This window comes from Rhagoletis pomonella, unplaced genomic scaffold (assembly GCF_013731165.1).
Source record: "Rhagoletis pomonella isolate Grant_MI unplaced genomic scaffold, Rhpom_1.0 Rhpom_scaffold_00004, whole genome shotgun sequence".
Classification (NCBI taxonomy): Eukaryota; Metazoa; Arthropoda; class Insecta; order Diptera; family Tephritidae; genus Rhagoletis; species Rhagoletis pomonella.
Window position 1 is genome coordinate 27,441,931 of NW_023458558.1, and position 15,427 is coordinate 27,457,357.

General features: G+C 34.9%; 1 protein-coding gene across 1 annotated transcript; it reads left to right on the forward strand.

Moving 5' to 3' along the window:
- Positions 1-360: 360 nt before the first annotated feature.
- LOC118738176 lies at positions 361-15,072 on the forward strand. The gene is made up of 3 exons (XM_036469100.1): positions 361-369; positions 11,297-12,077; positions 14,651-15,072. The coding sequence occupies exons 1-3, from the start codon at positions 361-363 to the stop codon at positions 14,845-14,847; spliced, it is 987 nt and encodes a 328-aa protein (XP_036324993.1). The 3' UTR covers positions 14,848-15,072.
- The last annotated feature ends 355 nt before the right edge of the window (positions 15,073-15,427 follow it).

The following is a 15,427-nucleotide window of genomic DNA, read 5'->3' on the forward strand; positions in this document are numbered from 1 at the left end:
CCGAAAACGAACGGAAAACGACTACAATCAATGATGTTATTTTAAAGCAATATTCATATTTTATTTGTTTTAGCTAAACATTTGAGAGCATGTTTACGTAGTCAGCAGAGGCTGAGCGTAGTAGTACATATGTGTTAGGTGTCGAATTCGAATACCGTCAGGCGCTTCCTATTTTTTTCGAACCATGAAAAGGCACCTGAGAAGTGCAGAAGGAAAGCATATTGAACAAAAATTTCAAAAAAGAAAATCCTAAAAACAGACAAAAACGTATCCGTTTCAAAAAAAGTTTTGACTTATTGTCTGCAAATAGATTTTTTCCGCACACTTTACTGGAAAAACAGATCGTCAAAGTATCCAAAAATGGAATCGGTAAGCGGACAAAAATCCGCAGTTCTTTTTTATTTTTCTGGCTGGATTAATATCTACCATTTCATTTACAATATAAAATACATTAGGATCATATAAATAGCTGTACATACATATGTATGTTCCGCATCAAAAATAACATTAAAAAAGTCAGCTAATTGAAAAAAAAAAGTTTTTTATTGGGAGTGGAGCTCGTAGCGAAACAAAATACCGGAGAGGAGTTAGAGCGCAGCAATGAAAATAAAACCTGCTCCGAAGCCCCGCTTTAAACTTGCACCTTATTTGACTAGAATTCAATGGGCTACAAAACTGCATACCCAAAATTTTTCTAAGGATCTCTAGTTCAAAATTTTGATGAACATTTTTAGTATTTCTTGATTTTACCCGAGTTCTATGTGAAATTGAAAGAATTTTATTCTGCTGGTTTTTGCTGTTGAATAAGCTATATTTTTTAAAAAAATATAACGAAAATTTGTATGGAAAATATAAATAAATAACATCATCAAAATGTCAGGGTATTAATATTTTTGACGCTGACTGTACGTATGTACGTATGCGCGTGTTTTTAACTGTTTTTGTATGAATGGATTTGGCAAAACTTACATAATCGGAAATGAGGATAAATTTTTCACGTACTATATTTATTATTACATTTGCAGGTACATATGCTGGTATGGACGTACATATCTATGCACTTATTTATACGAATGATATAATTCACAAACCTGTCGCTGTAATGAGCCCTGCTCCTTAATCAGTTTTGCTTGAAAATACTAAACAAATAACCTAACAATCTATTGAGTTAGATTTCATGCTGATATCCAATTCAATAGTGCAATTTAAAAAAAAATTATGAGCATTTCCGTTGTCGGTGGTAATTTTACATCTTTGTTTTATTTTACAAAACCAAATTGGATTTACTTTTGATTGCAATAAAGTCATACAATTAACGCAATTTCACTGATATTTATTTCCCTGCAAAATAAACTTGTTTTCATAGAGTTAGTCATTTCGAACTGGTTCAATTGCTGGCGGGGCTCAAAAAGATGAGTGAAAGTTGTATGAAATTTTTACTAAAAAATGCAGCTTTGCCCTTTGCCACAAGTTTATGTCGACTATACATTCTGTGGTCTTCAAAAGCGACATAAATTGAAAAAGAATTATTTTTCAAATAACTCAAGTTTTATTTATATGGGCAAGGTGTAGCATGCATGCGAATTCCAAGCCGATACTCATACTTTGCGTAGTTCATATCCGCTTTTTATACCTATGTATTGTTATGTATCATCCTCACAGACCAACTATTATATTTACGGCTGTTAATTTTTTTTGTTTTTTTTGTATTTTGTCTCCACATTTATTGCGTACCAGAAATATTTTAGTGGTTGTTTTCATAAATATATATATGTTGTAATAAATATACCTTAGCTATGTTACGTAACGCTTTTCTTCCCAATTGTTAAATATAATCATCAATCAAGCTTTAGATGCAACACTCCTAGAGACACACAAACATATGTACATATGTCTGTATGTATGTATTATATGAATAGAGTATAGTTGATCATTGTGTTGTACCACAAACGCAACATCTGCTTCACCTCTTTTAGTGCATCATATAACTTAGTACTTTGCTGCCTTATTATTGGAGGAGTAGCAGTTAAAACTCTTCGCTTACACTGAGGGAAATAATGCGTAGTAAAAATTAATATTCTTTATTGGATTATAGTTTAAAAGTGTTCGTATTTAAAGATAATACTTTCATACCAAAATTTAGCACACACGTATGTATTTCAGTATACACTGAGGGGGAAAATAGTAAACTATTAAAAAACAAAATAGTGAAATGAAGCGATTTGCACTTCATGGATGGCGTTTTGCACTTCACGGGTGCTTTTTCATAATTAAGAAAGTATATGTATACACAGAGGTGACAATTGTGTAAACACACACATATAACATAGTACATGCCCTGCAGTGAAAAGAATAAAAAAAATACTAGTTCGTTAACTGAAATGCACCTATCAGTTCGACAATTTCGAAGAACTTAAGCGTTCAGCGACATCTGCCTTTGAATTGCCGAAGCCAAAAATAAAACGCATTTAACTGCTTTTCTTACAAATGCCGGATGTGGTGTCACGTGAAGACCACACTGAGAAAATAGTTTAGTTACGTCAACTAAATATGTTTTCCTCATCACATGATTTGGTTATGCATAGTTACATTATTTGTTTATAGTTACGAAATCATGTGTTGATAAAAATATTTTTAGCGTATTTTTTCTGGGTGTAGTGGTTTTAGCTCTGAGATCTCAGGTTCCAAGCCAATTGGAGGTGGTTAAGATGTTTGAAGTTAAATCAATTTAAGTAAGAATAATTAGATATTTCAATTTAGATATAAATAACAAATTTGAAATCCTAATTGCATTGCAGAAAAAACATACATAAGGGAAGAAATGCTTGTGCCATAAAAAAAGAAAAAAAAAAATTTTATTAAATTTAATTTAAAAATTACAATAAAACCCCTAAATAAAAAAACTAATTAAAAAAGATGCATTAAAAATATTTTACACAAAAAAAATATTCCCTGCGTCAGGACTTGAACCTGGGACCTCAGGCATATCAGGCGAGTGCTTTGCCATATAAATAAATAAAAACAATTTTTCGTTGGTTTTATCTTAATTATGAAAAAGCATCCGTGAAGTGCAAAAAGTCATCCGTAAAGTATAAAATGCTTCATTTTAATATGGGCGTATACGAATTAAACACTTTCCATTATGGATATAGTACTTTCATAGAGTTTTTAGTAAGATTAAATACGTTTTTGTTTGATTTTACTATTTCTTCCCTCAGTATAGTTGTTTTCCACTAGTAAATTTGCGACTTCAAACTCAATTTTCGTTTTAAATGTAATTTCAAATTTTTTTTCCTCGCAGCCCAGTGCATAAATTTTAAAGTTATTTGAAAAAATTAAGTGGATTATACCTTTATTTATTTTCGTTTGAAAAAAAATAATTGCCCTTCTGGTCATTCTGTGACCCATATGAAAAAGGTATTTGGGTCACTCTGTGACCGATTCTATTTCAGAAGAAAAGAACTTATTGACTTTTTTTATACGATAAAACATGTTATGGTTTGTTTAAAGTTAAAAAATTCATGTTTTGTTAAAAAATTAACTAAACGAACGCGGCTCATTTTATAACCCCAAGGGCACTAAGTGTGATTTTTTTAAGGAGATTTTGAGTACTAAAGGGCAACAATTTCTCCATAACCAATGTTTTTAATAAAAACCCCTGGGTCGTCAAACAAATGATCCTGGTCTGAAGTATGTGAAATTTAGAACCGCAACGTGTCAAATTATTTCCATATAATGCGTCAAACTCAAATGATGGAATGGGGAGAATTCAAAAATGGTGCTCTTGGTTTTGAAATCGGTTCGGTTGGATCGCCAAACCAACGCAGACAAAATTTATATTATCATATTAATATATAGATTTAAAAACCAGACATACATTTTTGTAACAATAAAATTGGCCATTAAATTTGTTCTTAAAAACAGAGCATAAATATTTCCCAATTGAAAACGGGCCACGAACCTTTGGTTATTTAAACACTGGATACTTTTGGTCATTTAATAACTGACCATACATTTTTTGCTATTAGAACTTAAAATGGCAATTTAAAAACTTCAGGTACATATTTAGGCATTAAAATGTTGGCCAATGGAGTGAGAGCTTTGAGCGACCTCTAAATATTTTTTGATTTCAAATCAAAAATTAGGAGTATATTATTTCGGTATAGAACAATCCTACGGGTGAGAGTATACAAATTCCGACTTAACTTTTTCACATTCATTGTTGGACCACCCTTTTGCACATACATGTACCGTGCGCACTAATTCGTTTATACATATGCAGGATGACCCATCTTATGCAAGTCATAGCGGTTATGTAACAAACTTTCTGAAAGCTACTAATTATTTAGCATCTAACAGTTGACACCTTTTCATTGCTCAATTTTATTTTTATTGGTTATTGTTTTTATTGCTTTGTATATATATGCGTTTGTAAAAATCGATCAATAAAAACGAAACTTCTTCTTTTTCAGTTAGTAGTGTGCTGCTTGATGTTGCTACACAATTAAGGGGCCAACAATTGAATGGCTTCTCCGAATGATAAAAGTTTTTTTTTGTAAGAGGCTTTTCCCTGATAGAAGTCTCACTGCCTGCGGAAGCGCCACCGAGTCAGCAAGAATTATATTTTGAATGATGCTCAGAAAAGCTTTGAACTAGGATCCGAAAGACCTCTTAACTACCACCCGACTACGACGGCCGCAGATCAATAAGGTCGTTTAACCCTAGCTCGGCCGAGAAGTCAGTATTTCACCTTTTTGGTTTACAAAAATATATTTTTAGCCAATACTGCTGACTTATGTATCTTCAACCATTTTATTGAGCTTGAGACCGTTTTTAAATGCAAAATGTTGCGGAAAAACAACAATAAGTTACAAAGGAAGAAGTTATAGCTGATATTTCCGAGATCACAATATATCCTTATCAGACGTCTATATCGAGTTCACTGGGATTTGAACCTGGCGAAGTTGGCTTAAAAATGATTGTAAGATTTGATAACACACAGGTGATAAAAGCTTGTAAAAACAAATATTTTAATTTTTTTTTTCAATTAAACTTTCTGACTATTATGGATAAAATGTTTTTCCTGGGTAATTTTCTTTTTTTTCGGTTCCGGGAATTCTAGGACTATGAAAAGCCTACTCAGAACAGTTTTAATATTTTTTTTTTAACATTAAACTATTTCAAATTTTTTTTTTTAATTTTTTCGGTGTAATTTTGTTCTTCCTTTTTAGGAACTATTGAGAAGCCGCTCAGAACAGTTTTCGTTTGCCTTTTTTCCACAAGCCGATGGCGCGTTTTATCAATACATCCGTACAAAATTCATTATCTAATTTTGAGGTAGTTCAATATGGCTTATGTCAAGAGGTGTACACTTACCTACGAAATGCGAAAATTGTAGTTTTTAGCCTTCATTTTTACATTTTTCTTACCTACACAAGTGGGAGATTTAAAACTATATATTTGAAAAGGAAGCCAAGTTAAAGTTTACGCGGTATTGACAAAGCGCCCTTTCTTTTAAAGCTTTTTTTTAAATTGTTCAGTTATCTTTTGATAATAGTTCATCATAAAATGCTTATAGAGATAGGTTTTTCTTTCACAGTAAATATTATAGCTTCCACTTAAAGTGGACAAGCTGACACCACGGTAAACTGCTCTGTACTTTTGATATTGAAGAATCCCGAAATAAAGACTACAGACGTTTAGAACATTATACACGAAACTCAAAACAACACGGGATCGATTTCTAATGATTTCTAAAGTGGTAACTTCTTACATGAAACTCGTATTTTGTATGAAAGCACAATCTACTCAAATATGAGCCATTCTTTTTTAAATCGGGCGGATTTCGCAAAAAAATAAAAAATTATGTCATGTCTAAGACTCGCTTCAAATTTTTTGTATGCGTTCTTTACATTAAATAAGCTAACACGTATTCGAGGATTTATTTTTCTTTTCTTCGAAGAAAACATCTGTCATAGTTTGGATTTTTTCGTGATTCCACAACTTTTTCAATCAAAGAATCTTTTAGAAATGGGCGTGGGAATTTGTTAAATATATAAATAATAAAAATATACCTCATCGCAAATTTTTGAAAACAAATTAAAAATATTGTTGACTCACCAAAAATAAAACATCTCGTCATAAAAAATACATATATTTTAAAAATAGTTTTAGAACAACGCCGAGGTTATTAAGCATATTTTTTATAGAGAACTAAACAAAGATTACGATGCTGTAATTTTAAATTCCCTATTTACTGGTCTTCACTGGGCAAATCAATTCAACTATTTCAACTGTACATAGCTAAGATAGATTTAGGACAATCATGACCTTCTTATATACAGAAATGTTAAGCCCACTTATTTAGCTTTAAAACCAAGGTAAGATGAAGTTTCTGCGATGAGCACAACCCGAGATATAACGATTTGAATAAGTATATGATTATTAGAATCACGAGAAAACCTAAATTTCGGCAGATCATATCTCCGCAGAAAACAGAAAAAATTCCTCGCTTAGCTCATTTCATGTACAGAACCCAAAATAAAACAAGTGAAAAAGTCTAGGTTCGGGCGGAGCCGAAAATTAAATACCCGGGGCAAGTATTAAATATAGTTTTATATAGCAGGAGTGGTTTTACGCCTATTTCAAACATCTTCGATAGAACGTTCAGTTAGACATAATGAGATAAACTTATATAGTTATATGTGCGCGGTATCACGCCCATTTTCCAAAAGCCCAAAATAATGTTACTCATTTTCGAGCGATTGTTGTTAATATCAATGTTGAGTAAATTAAATTACGAAGTATCGAACTTTCAAGCATTTATGAAATTTACCGTTATATGAAAATTGGGCGTAATTTTAGCACGATTTCAACAATTTTCAACGTTATGCTTTTATGTGGCGGGAACAATAATCGTACCGAGTTTGATACAAATGGATAGAACGTTTACCGAGATACGCATTAGTGGTCATAAGTGGGCGGCGCCACGCCCCTTTTCCAAAATGTTATCATAAACGTATTTTTTTGCTAAAGAATTTATATATTTTGAATAAATTAGCTTCAGTATATACTGATTTATCGAAGATTTCGCATTTCTCTAAAATACCGTTATATGGGATATGGGCGTGGTTATTGTACGATTTTAATAATTTCAGCCGTTTGGTATTCATTTGGCATTTTCAAAAAATTTTGAATATATAAATTTGGGGAAAAAAATTTGTATGCATTGCTTTTGGCCTATAAATTGTACGGATATGTACTACATACTGGTTTAAAATCTAATAATTCATAAAATAAACTTATCCGGCTAACTTTTATGGGACGCACCACTGTGTGGCATATGCTGCGCGAATCTGGCATATACAAAATTTGTTGCAGAATTTTTTTTTTTTTTGTCAAATATCCAGCACTTTCTTCATTTTCAAGATCTCTAGAAGTATTGAAAATTTACTCAGAACAGTTTTTTTTCGTTTTGCATCATTCCGTATGCCAACTTCACAGACATATGCTCTGTCCAATCCATAAGAAAGGCGAATCTGCCATAGGCGTCGACTGTCGTACAATGAGCCTCCTAAGCATAGACTATACGATATTATCGAGCGTATTGTGTGAAAGGCTTAACTCCACCAACTGATTTGCTCTTATCAGCATTGTTGTAGGCGAGGTATTCAGCATGCGATAAATCGTGTAAAATAGCCGCTATAAGGGGAGCAACCCACAATATCTCCTCATCGATTTTAAGGACCCCGCGAAACGTTGAGTAACATAAGGATGAGTAACGTAACATGATCTCGACTTGAACGGCCTTAGTAGCCGCTCTGCTGGTCCTATCATTTCCAAGTTGTTCGGGGAGGTAAAGCGAATGAGTCTGGTGATAAACGCGGACAAGAAGATGATGTACCTCCTCAGCGAATTCGCCCTCCATCACGAAACAATAAACCAACTTGACTGCGTTGTTATTTTTTATTTAATCCCCTACGAAGGCAATCCAGTGAAAAAAGTCAGTGTATGTAAATTTTTAATAGACCAAAGTGTTTACATGCGAGAAGACCTGGCAAAAATAAAAAAAAACTACCGTATAAAGATAATCCCACGGACATTGCTATAACAAACAACAGAAATTCAAATGCTTACAGCAACAGCCAATGACACCGATCTACGAAGGCAATAGTATTCGGACAAAAAAGTATTTTTGATACTAATGAATGATAAGCAAATTCAATTCAAATGCAGTGTAAATATTTTCACTGGTTGATTTTTAATTAATAGCGTTGAAAGTGTTAAATAAGTCTGTCAAAAGCAGGTTATTGAGTTTGTGGCACAATATTCACACAATTACAACGAAGGTCACAAGCGCAGTATTTGCAAAAAGTATTTGCAGATAATTTTAATCTTCGATTTGCTATCTTTAATTAAAGAAGATGATATAAGTAAATTGTATGAATAGATTGAGATTGCAAGCGATTTTATTTTTTTATTTTTATTGAAGCAATTGGGACTAAGGTATGGAAAGCGTGAAGTTCCACTCACTTCAATTTCTACGACAATTACTTTTCGGCTGTCTTCCATTCGCAAGCTGGTTATATAACTGCAAATTTGTCATACTTATGCGCTTGATTTGTTATAAAAGGTAATTAGTTTTATGCAACAGGAAAAACAAAGCTATCTTTTCAAACTTGTAACCAAGGAAAGGTGGATCAGCTGTCAATTTGCCCGGCAAACCCTACTCAACAAGTTGCAATTGGCATAATATCCATACCCCAAATCAGGTTTAGATAAAGCGATAAACGTCGGCAGCTTATTACTGTTTACCCAACCGTAAGCGATCTATGTGTGAGCTGCAGACACCCGCTGGGTGATCATGATCTGCCCGCCAAGGCGCCCTAAGGCGAAAAGCAATGAGCGTTTACAATGCCATTCAGTAATCTTTGTGTTAAGCCTCACGGAAAACGGTTGTTGGCAGGCAACAATTATTTCCAACAAGTGCCCAAATCCGACACGACTCTTTGATTTGCCAATGGGTCATCAGTTGGCGCCGTTGGGTAACCGACAAACTTGACAGCGAAAAAAATAGGCCACGAAAATTGCTGCCAACGCCATAATTGCATATGGGCATTAATGGAAAGCTGCACGGGAACTTGGCTAATTGTTGGAGATGGGAAAATTAATAAACCCCTTATGTTTACTCATCACTTTGTCATTTCGATCTAAGTCAATTTTTTTTTTCCAGCACCCGAGTGTGTGCGCTAGTATGCGTATGTGGAAATTAGACTTCCGGTGGCATCCAGTGAATTTCATTACCTGCATATTACAGCAATAATTTAATCAAATTCGCACACACAGGCACTCGTGTAAAAAGTCTACGAGTATCAAAACACACACCGTACTCCAAGCTGGTTGTTCACAGTAGTTGAGCTTTTACGCGCGCTCTCAGCTTGTGCCAAGCGCGCCTTTTTGTTTCTCAGCTTCTTCTTCTTCCTCTTATTCGTCACTTCTTATCTTAGCTAATTTTTGGCGCTTTTGGCGTATAACTCGTTTTGGTTTTAGGTACAACTATCGCACTTCACAACAATGCATTTTGTGCGCCCTCTCAACTTCTTCTTCTTCTTCTTCGTCGTCCTCTTCATCTGCATGGGCCAAATGAACTCGCGTGCTTAGCTTTTGGTCACCTACTTTACCTTTATGCATGTGTTCGACTGTTATTTTTGGTTAACTGCTGTGCAGCAGTAATTTTCAAATTTGGTAGTGTTATAAAAGATTGCTTTTCAACTGATTAACATTTAGTTGATTTGCATTTGCCAATTGGTTCAGTCCCAACTGGGGTCGTGTTAAGTGTGTCGCGTACAATTGGTGTTTAATTTTTGAGTTCGCTCCAAACTGTTCGCATTGTGTTGTACAAAAAAAGAAAGATGCGCGCTTTTATTGTAAGTTAAAAATTTTACGGAAAAATTTTTAAGTTTTGGCTAGTGAACGAAATGATTGTATACGTAAGCGAGTAATTTAATTTTTGAGACTTTATAACGAAGACCTGTCAAAAATTTCCACTAAGAACTGTAAAAAATGGTAAAAAATGGTGTGTGTTTTCCGAGCGCCCTCGATAGCCGAGCCAGGTCCCAGGGAATTGCAATCTTTCTGAGCATTTATATAAAATTAATTAGAAGGGCTAGAAAAATATTTATTTAAATAACTGCGCATGGTGTCAATTTTAATTCAAAAATACTAAAGTGTTTCGTTTACAAAATTTTGACTGAGCAAAAAGTCTGTTTACGCCAAATAAATAATAGACCGGAGACTATCCGTATATTCGGATATCTGTTCGAATATTCTTTTATCATTCCATCATTTCAACATTCCAGCTGAGTACTTCAGTACTCTCTCTGCATGATATACAGAAGTTCATCAAATCGCCAGATGGCTGTTTATTTTGTGGTTTCAAAATTTCTATAATTTGCTCCTCTCTTGTTACAAAGTTAACAAACTACTAAAACTAACCAACCATTTACACCCTGGCTCTTATCGGTGATACAAAGTAACCGTTGTCATCTTTGGTAAGGCTACTACACCAAAGGCTACAGTCAGACCTAAGGGCTTCGGGTGCTTGGCTGACTTACCAAAGAGGTTTATCCCTTATAACGTGGATCACTGCATGACTAATTGACACCAATTAGCTTTTCGCCTACTTAGATCCCAGCTAAACATAAGTGGAAGGAAAGAAGTCGTTATAAGGAAGACTCCGTTGAACATTTACATGGCTGGCTTGAAACTTAACGGGTATTATCGATGAAAAGCTCCATTGTAGGAACCCTTAACTTTCAGATCACTTTAACGTTCTTCAGTGAGTGTTAGATGCCATTATGAAAGTAGTTGATTCGCTGCTAATTTGCGTGAGAGTATAGCCTGCGCGTTTCGGGTCACAGTAATATAACATAAAACTGTGTGGCGAATGAACTAGCCAAGAGAGGCTCTATCAAATATTTAGCAAAAGTGATAGCGCCAAAATCTTATTATTATTAGATAAATTTCTATGATAAATTATTCTTGCATTAATTTTAGCTTCAGCGCCGAATTCTCCACCGAAGTCGTCGCAATTCGGTATATTTTATATAGATTTTGAATTTTGTCTACATAGTCCTAGGGTCGGACTTGCCTATCCACCAATCTTTCGACGTACATATATATTTTCTAACGAATGGCAATGTGAAAAATTTTTATTTAGATTCCACTATATCTATATCCACTAGTACATATTATATCATTATTTGCCAAATTTAACGCCTTCTCTCACCAATTTCAGACACTCTGCTTACTCGCTTCGGCTTATGCCAAGCCGCAGGGCTACAGCTATCAAAATCAGAAAAGCAGTTTCCAAAATCAACAGAACAGCTTTCAAATCAAACTCCCAGGTATAAGTAGCATATCAAGCGCGCAACAACAACAACAACACAGCAGTTCTGCCGCAGTCGAAACTCCCAGCTTTCTGCAGCAGGCATTACAAAATACAAAACTAGCGCAATCGCTCATCAGCGCACCGCCCACCACCTACCTTCCACCCGTCACTGTGAGCGCGCCAGCACCTGTGCCTACCGCTGCAACGCCGAATAACTTTTATCAAGGCGCCCTTTTGTCGCAGGTAACACAACAACACTCTGGCTTCCAGCCAAGCCTTTTCTTACAACAACCCGCCCACCCATCTTACGCGCAACAGCAATATCAACAAGGCAATTACGCACAATCACCATCTCTGGTAACCAAGGACATTTATGTGCATGTAGCACCCGAGGAGCAGGAGGAACGCTACCAGCGCCCGGTATTGCCGCCACCACCGCCACGCAAGCACTATCGCATTGTATTCATTAAAGCGCCATCACATAAGACTAGCGCTGCAGCCTTGCGTGTGAATCAAGCGCCGACCGAAGAGAAGACTATCATCTATGTGCTTACGCGTAAACCGGATCCAATTGACTTGCAGGCAACCTACCAAGAGGCAGCACCCAAGCAACCCAGCAAACCGGAAGTGTACTTCATTAAGTATCGCACACAAGAAGAAGCGCAACATGCACAACGCACAATCCAAGGCAAGTATTTAGGTGGCATTCACCCCGCCTACCGAGAATGCGCCAGAAGCGCTTGAAAGCCGTTTCATAAATTTCACAGCAGGAAAAAGTTATATAAGTATTTAATATCCACAACGCTATTGAAAGGTTTTCATCGATTTTTTTTTTTTGTTGATAAAACCATTAATGATTTCTACTTCCTATTCTGCAACTCTGCATGGTTGGAGGTAACAAATTTCGAAAAACGTCACCAGAAAATGGTAAACTGTGGAAATTGTTATGAATCATTAGACGCGAAAATCAATGCCCAATTAGCGAATATCTGCTCTTATCTTATTTACATATTTTTAGCGCTATTCTTCTATACTCGATTTATAGTTTACGGTAATCAGCTTCTTGGGCCCGCTCGTTTATATTTGCATATGTATGTATGTTTCTTGCTTATATGCAAATTAGATCTCTTCTGTATATGGGAGCTTTAAATGTTTGATATGGTGACTCATTCTGTATTCAAGGTCAATTGAGAATTTTTGAGTAATTTTCAACTTAAAGTTACAGAGACATATGTGATGCCACAAAAAAAAATACCTAATTCCTCAAAAAAAATTAAAAATCCTCAAAATCCAACAAATTACTAAAAAAATTTCTTATTACAGATATTAGTATTGTGTACTACATACATTCTGCAATTCATTTGGTACATTTTTTCTTGCGGCTCAAACAAGTATCACCGTTATTTTTTAAGCTTTGGTTTGTATATAATATTGCTGCAACTATATCAGTGCTCCATCTGGTCTTCAAGTCAGTCCTACACATTTTTAAACTACTAAATATACGTTCTACTGAAGTATTAAAAAAGGGATATATTAGCAATGTGGATATAGTATTTTTTAATTGGGAAACTTATATGAACCTGAAGAATCTTTTAATTCAAAAACTTTTTTCCGATAATTTTCTGGATCTAATGAAGAATCAATATGAAAATTCTTATGATCGAACGATTCGTGTTCTCTCCCTCGTTATCGAGATTTTGCAAGTTCAAAATAAGTTGAAAATAGCACGTATGAAATTCAAAAAAAAATTATCGATAACATTTTGAATATTTAGCAGCAAACGCAGATGTGCTTAACAGGGAAAAGCACCACACAAGCGGCTTGACAAACCAAGAAAAATATCCCGCTGCTATTTATGTTGTTTATGGGGATGTTTGAAGGTTTGTCAAGCCATTTGCGGGAAATGTGAACAAAAATCCAAATTTTTTGATTTTCTGGCCGCCATGTTAAAGTTTGATCAAACCGCTTACAATGTGTATGGTAAAATCGCCTCATTCGCAACGGAATTTTCACCGAATGAGGACGCAAGAGAGAAAAATCGAAGAAAACCAAACCCTTTTACATTGTGAACCGGAAGAAAGCTAGAATTCTTTGCTGGAACGAGTCATGTTTGCATGGTGTATGGTGTAATGTTTGAAAAGCCGTATGAGTGGTGTATTTCACTCTTTATAAAACTTTGGAAAGCTTTTTGCTCAAAAAATTTCAGAGGAATTTAACAATTATGTTGCGTAAAACATGGTTGCATTTGTTGTCTACAAATATATCGATAAAAACTTCTTCAAAATAAAAATCCTCACAAAGTGGTCGCACTGATATGGTGGTTATATTGGATGCACTCTTTGTCCATTATGGGTATTTTTATTGAAAGTCTTCTGGAAAGAAACTAAGTTTTCCGATCGAAAAATGTAGATTTTTAAGAATTATATACCATTTCTACGAAAAAGTATTTTTCCCCACGTAAAATACATAGTCTTGGATGCCGTTCTAAATATCACTTTTTTAACAAGAAAACAGGGGTATTTTTTTATTCTGGAAAAATCTAGAGGTGAGAGCTTAACATTTTAAAACTCTTTTTGGACCACCATAATGTACATATGTACACTTCTGGTGTTCTAGACATTCATTCTATCCAAGGAGCTCACACCGACTGGCATCACTACTTTGTTAAATTTCGCTTACGGCCATAATTGAGTAGTGTAATTCCATCTTCCAATCCTTCATATCGCTGCTGTAGAGGTAGGTAGTTACTGCCGCGGACTCAGAAACAACTGGTATGACGGAGTATCGCTGCAGCCCAAAGATCATACGATATCAGTAGAATAGAGAAAAATATATATATTTCCACGAGGCAGAAAAGTGAGACAGCTTAGAAACGAAGACAGTAGTCAAATGAATTTAAAAGCGGAAAAAGTTCCGGCAAAGACGTCGGTGAATCCGGTGATCAGTGCTGCCAGAACAATTTGGGCCGACCAGCTAAATTGGCAAAAAAAAAACGGCTAAATGCTTCAACTAAAATGCATGTCGCATGGAGGGCAATATTTTGAGAAATGAACATGTAAAACTGTGAGAGGGATGAGAAAAAAAAGGCAACATTATATCGAGAAAAGAAAACGCCATTCATTTATATCGAAAAAGCCGGTCGCTTATATAGTTTTTAAGTTTTAAAAACACTCATGTGTATATTTCTTTTGATTCTTGTAGAAACTTCACAAAATATGACTAAGGACTTTTCCAATTAATTATATTCCATTTTACTTGCAGAGCAATACGATCAACTAGGTGGCACCACACAGATCTCCGACGAAGGCGTTGCGCCAGTCGCTTCGGTAATTGGATCGCTGGACCACAACCAGGGCAACGCAGGCGGTAACATTGGCAACAGTTTTGGTATCTCAAGCAGCAGCGCTGGTGGCAGCAACAGTGGCGGGGCTGGCAAATACCTGCCACCAATTGTATAATTGTAATTTAAGTTAATTCAAATTTTCATCGAGTTTAAATTAATCGACTGAACGCCATTTTAAATGCATCATAGAAGAGAAATTTGTTGAAAGGCGGATAAAAACAGAGCAGAAAGCAATGGCTAGATAAAATAAATATCTGTGCGCTCAAAAGTAAAATTACAATCACTTCGATTTGCTTATATATTTGCAATTGTGTGATCAATTTATGCGCTTCTTTAATTTTGTAATGTTTTCTGTGTTAATTAATTTTGTTATTTTTTTCAATTTCTTAAAATTATGCTGAAATACTACATCATAATTTATGCATTGTCTGTCACCGTTTTGTTAATGGTTAAACATATTGTTTATTTATTTTTGTTTATGTTTGGTTGAGTATTGATAAATTTAATTTTAAATTGTTTGTTGTTATGCAAATGCTCGCCACTCTGCTGCTACAACGAAAATTGATCAGCCGCTGCTAGTCGAACTTCACGGCGCAAGCATCAATATGTATATACCTACTTAGTTGTAAGTTTTTATAATTTTTGTAAATTTAGTAGAAAATGCGCCACCGTGCTTGAATAAAATATTTTTGTAA

What these genes read in the sequence shown, in the direction of transcription:
- LOC118738176 (XM_036469100.1), top strand. An exon ending in TGCACAACGCACAATCCAAG is followed by an intron (nt 12,078 to 14,650) that starts GCAAGTATTTAG and finishes TTTTACTTGCAG; the next exon opens with AGCAATACGATCAACTAGGT.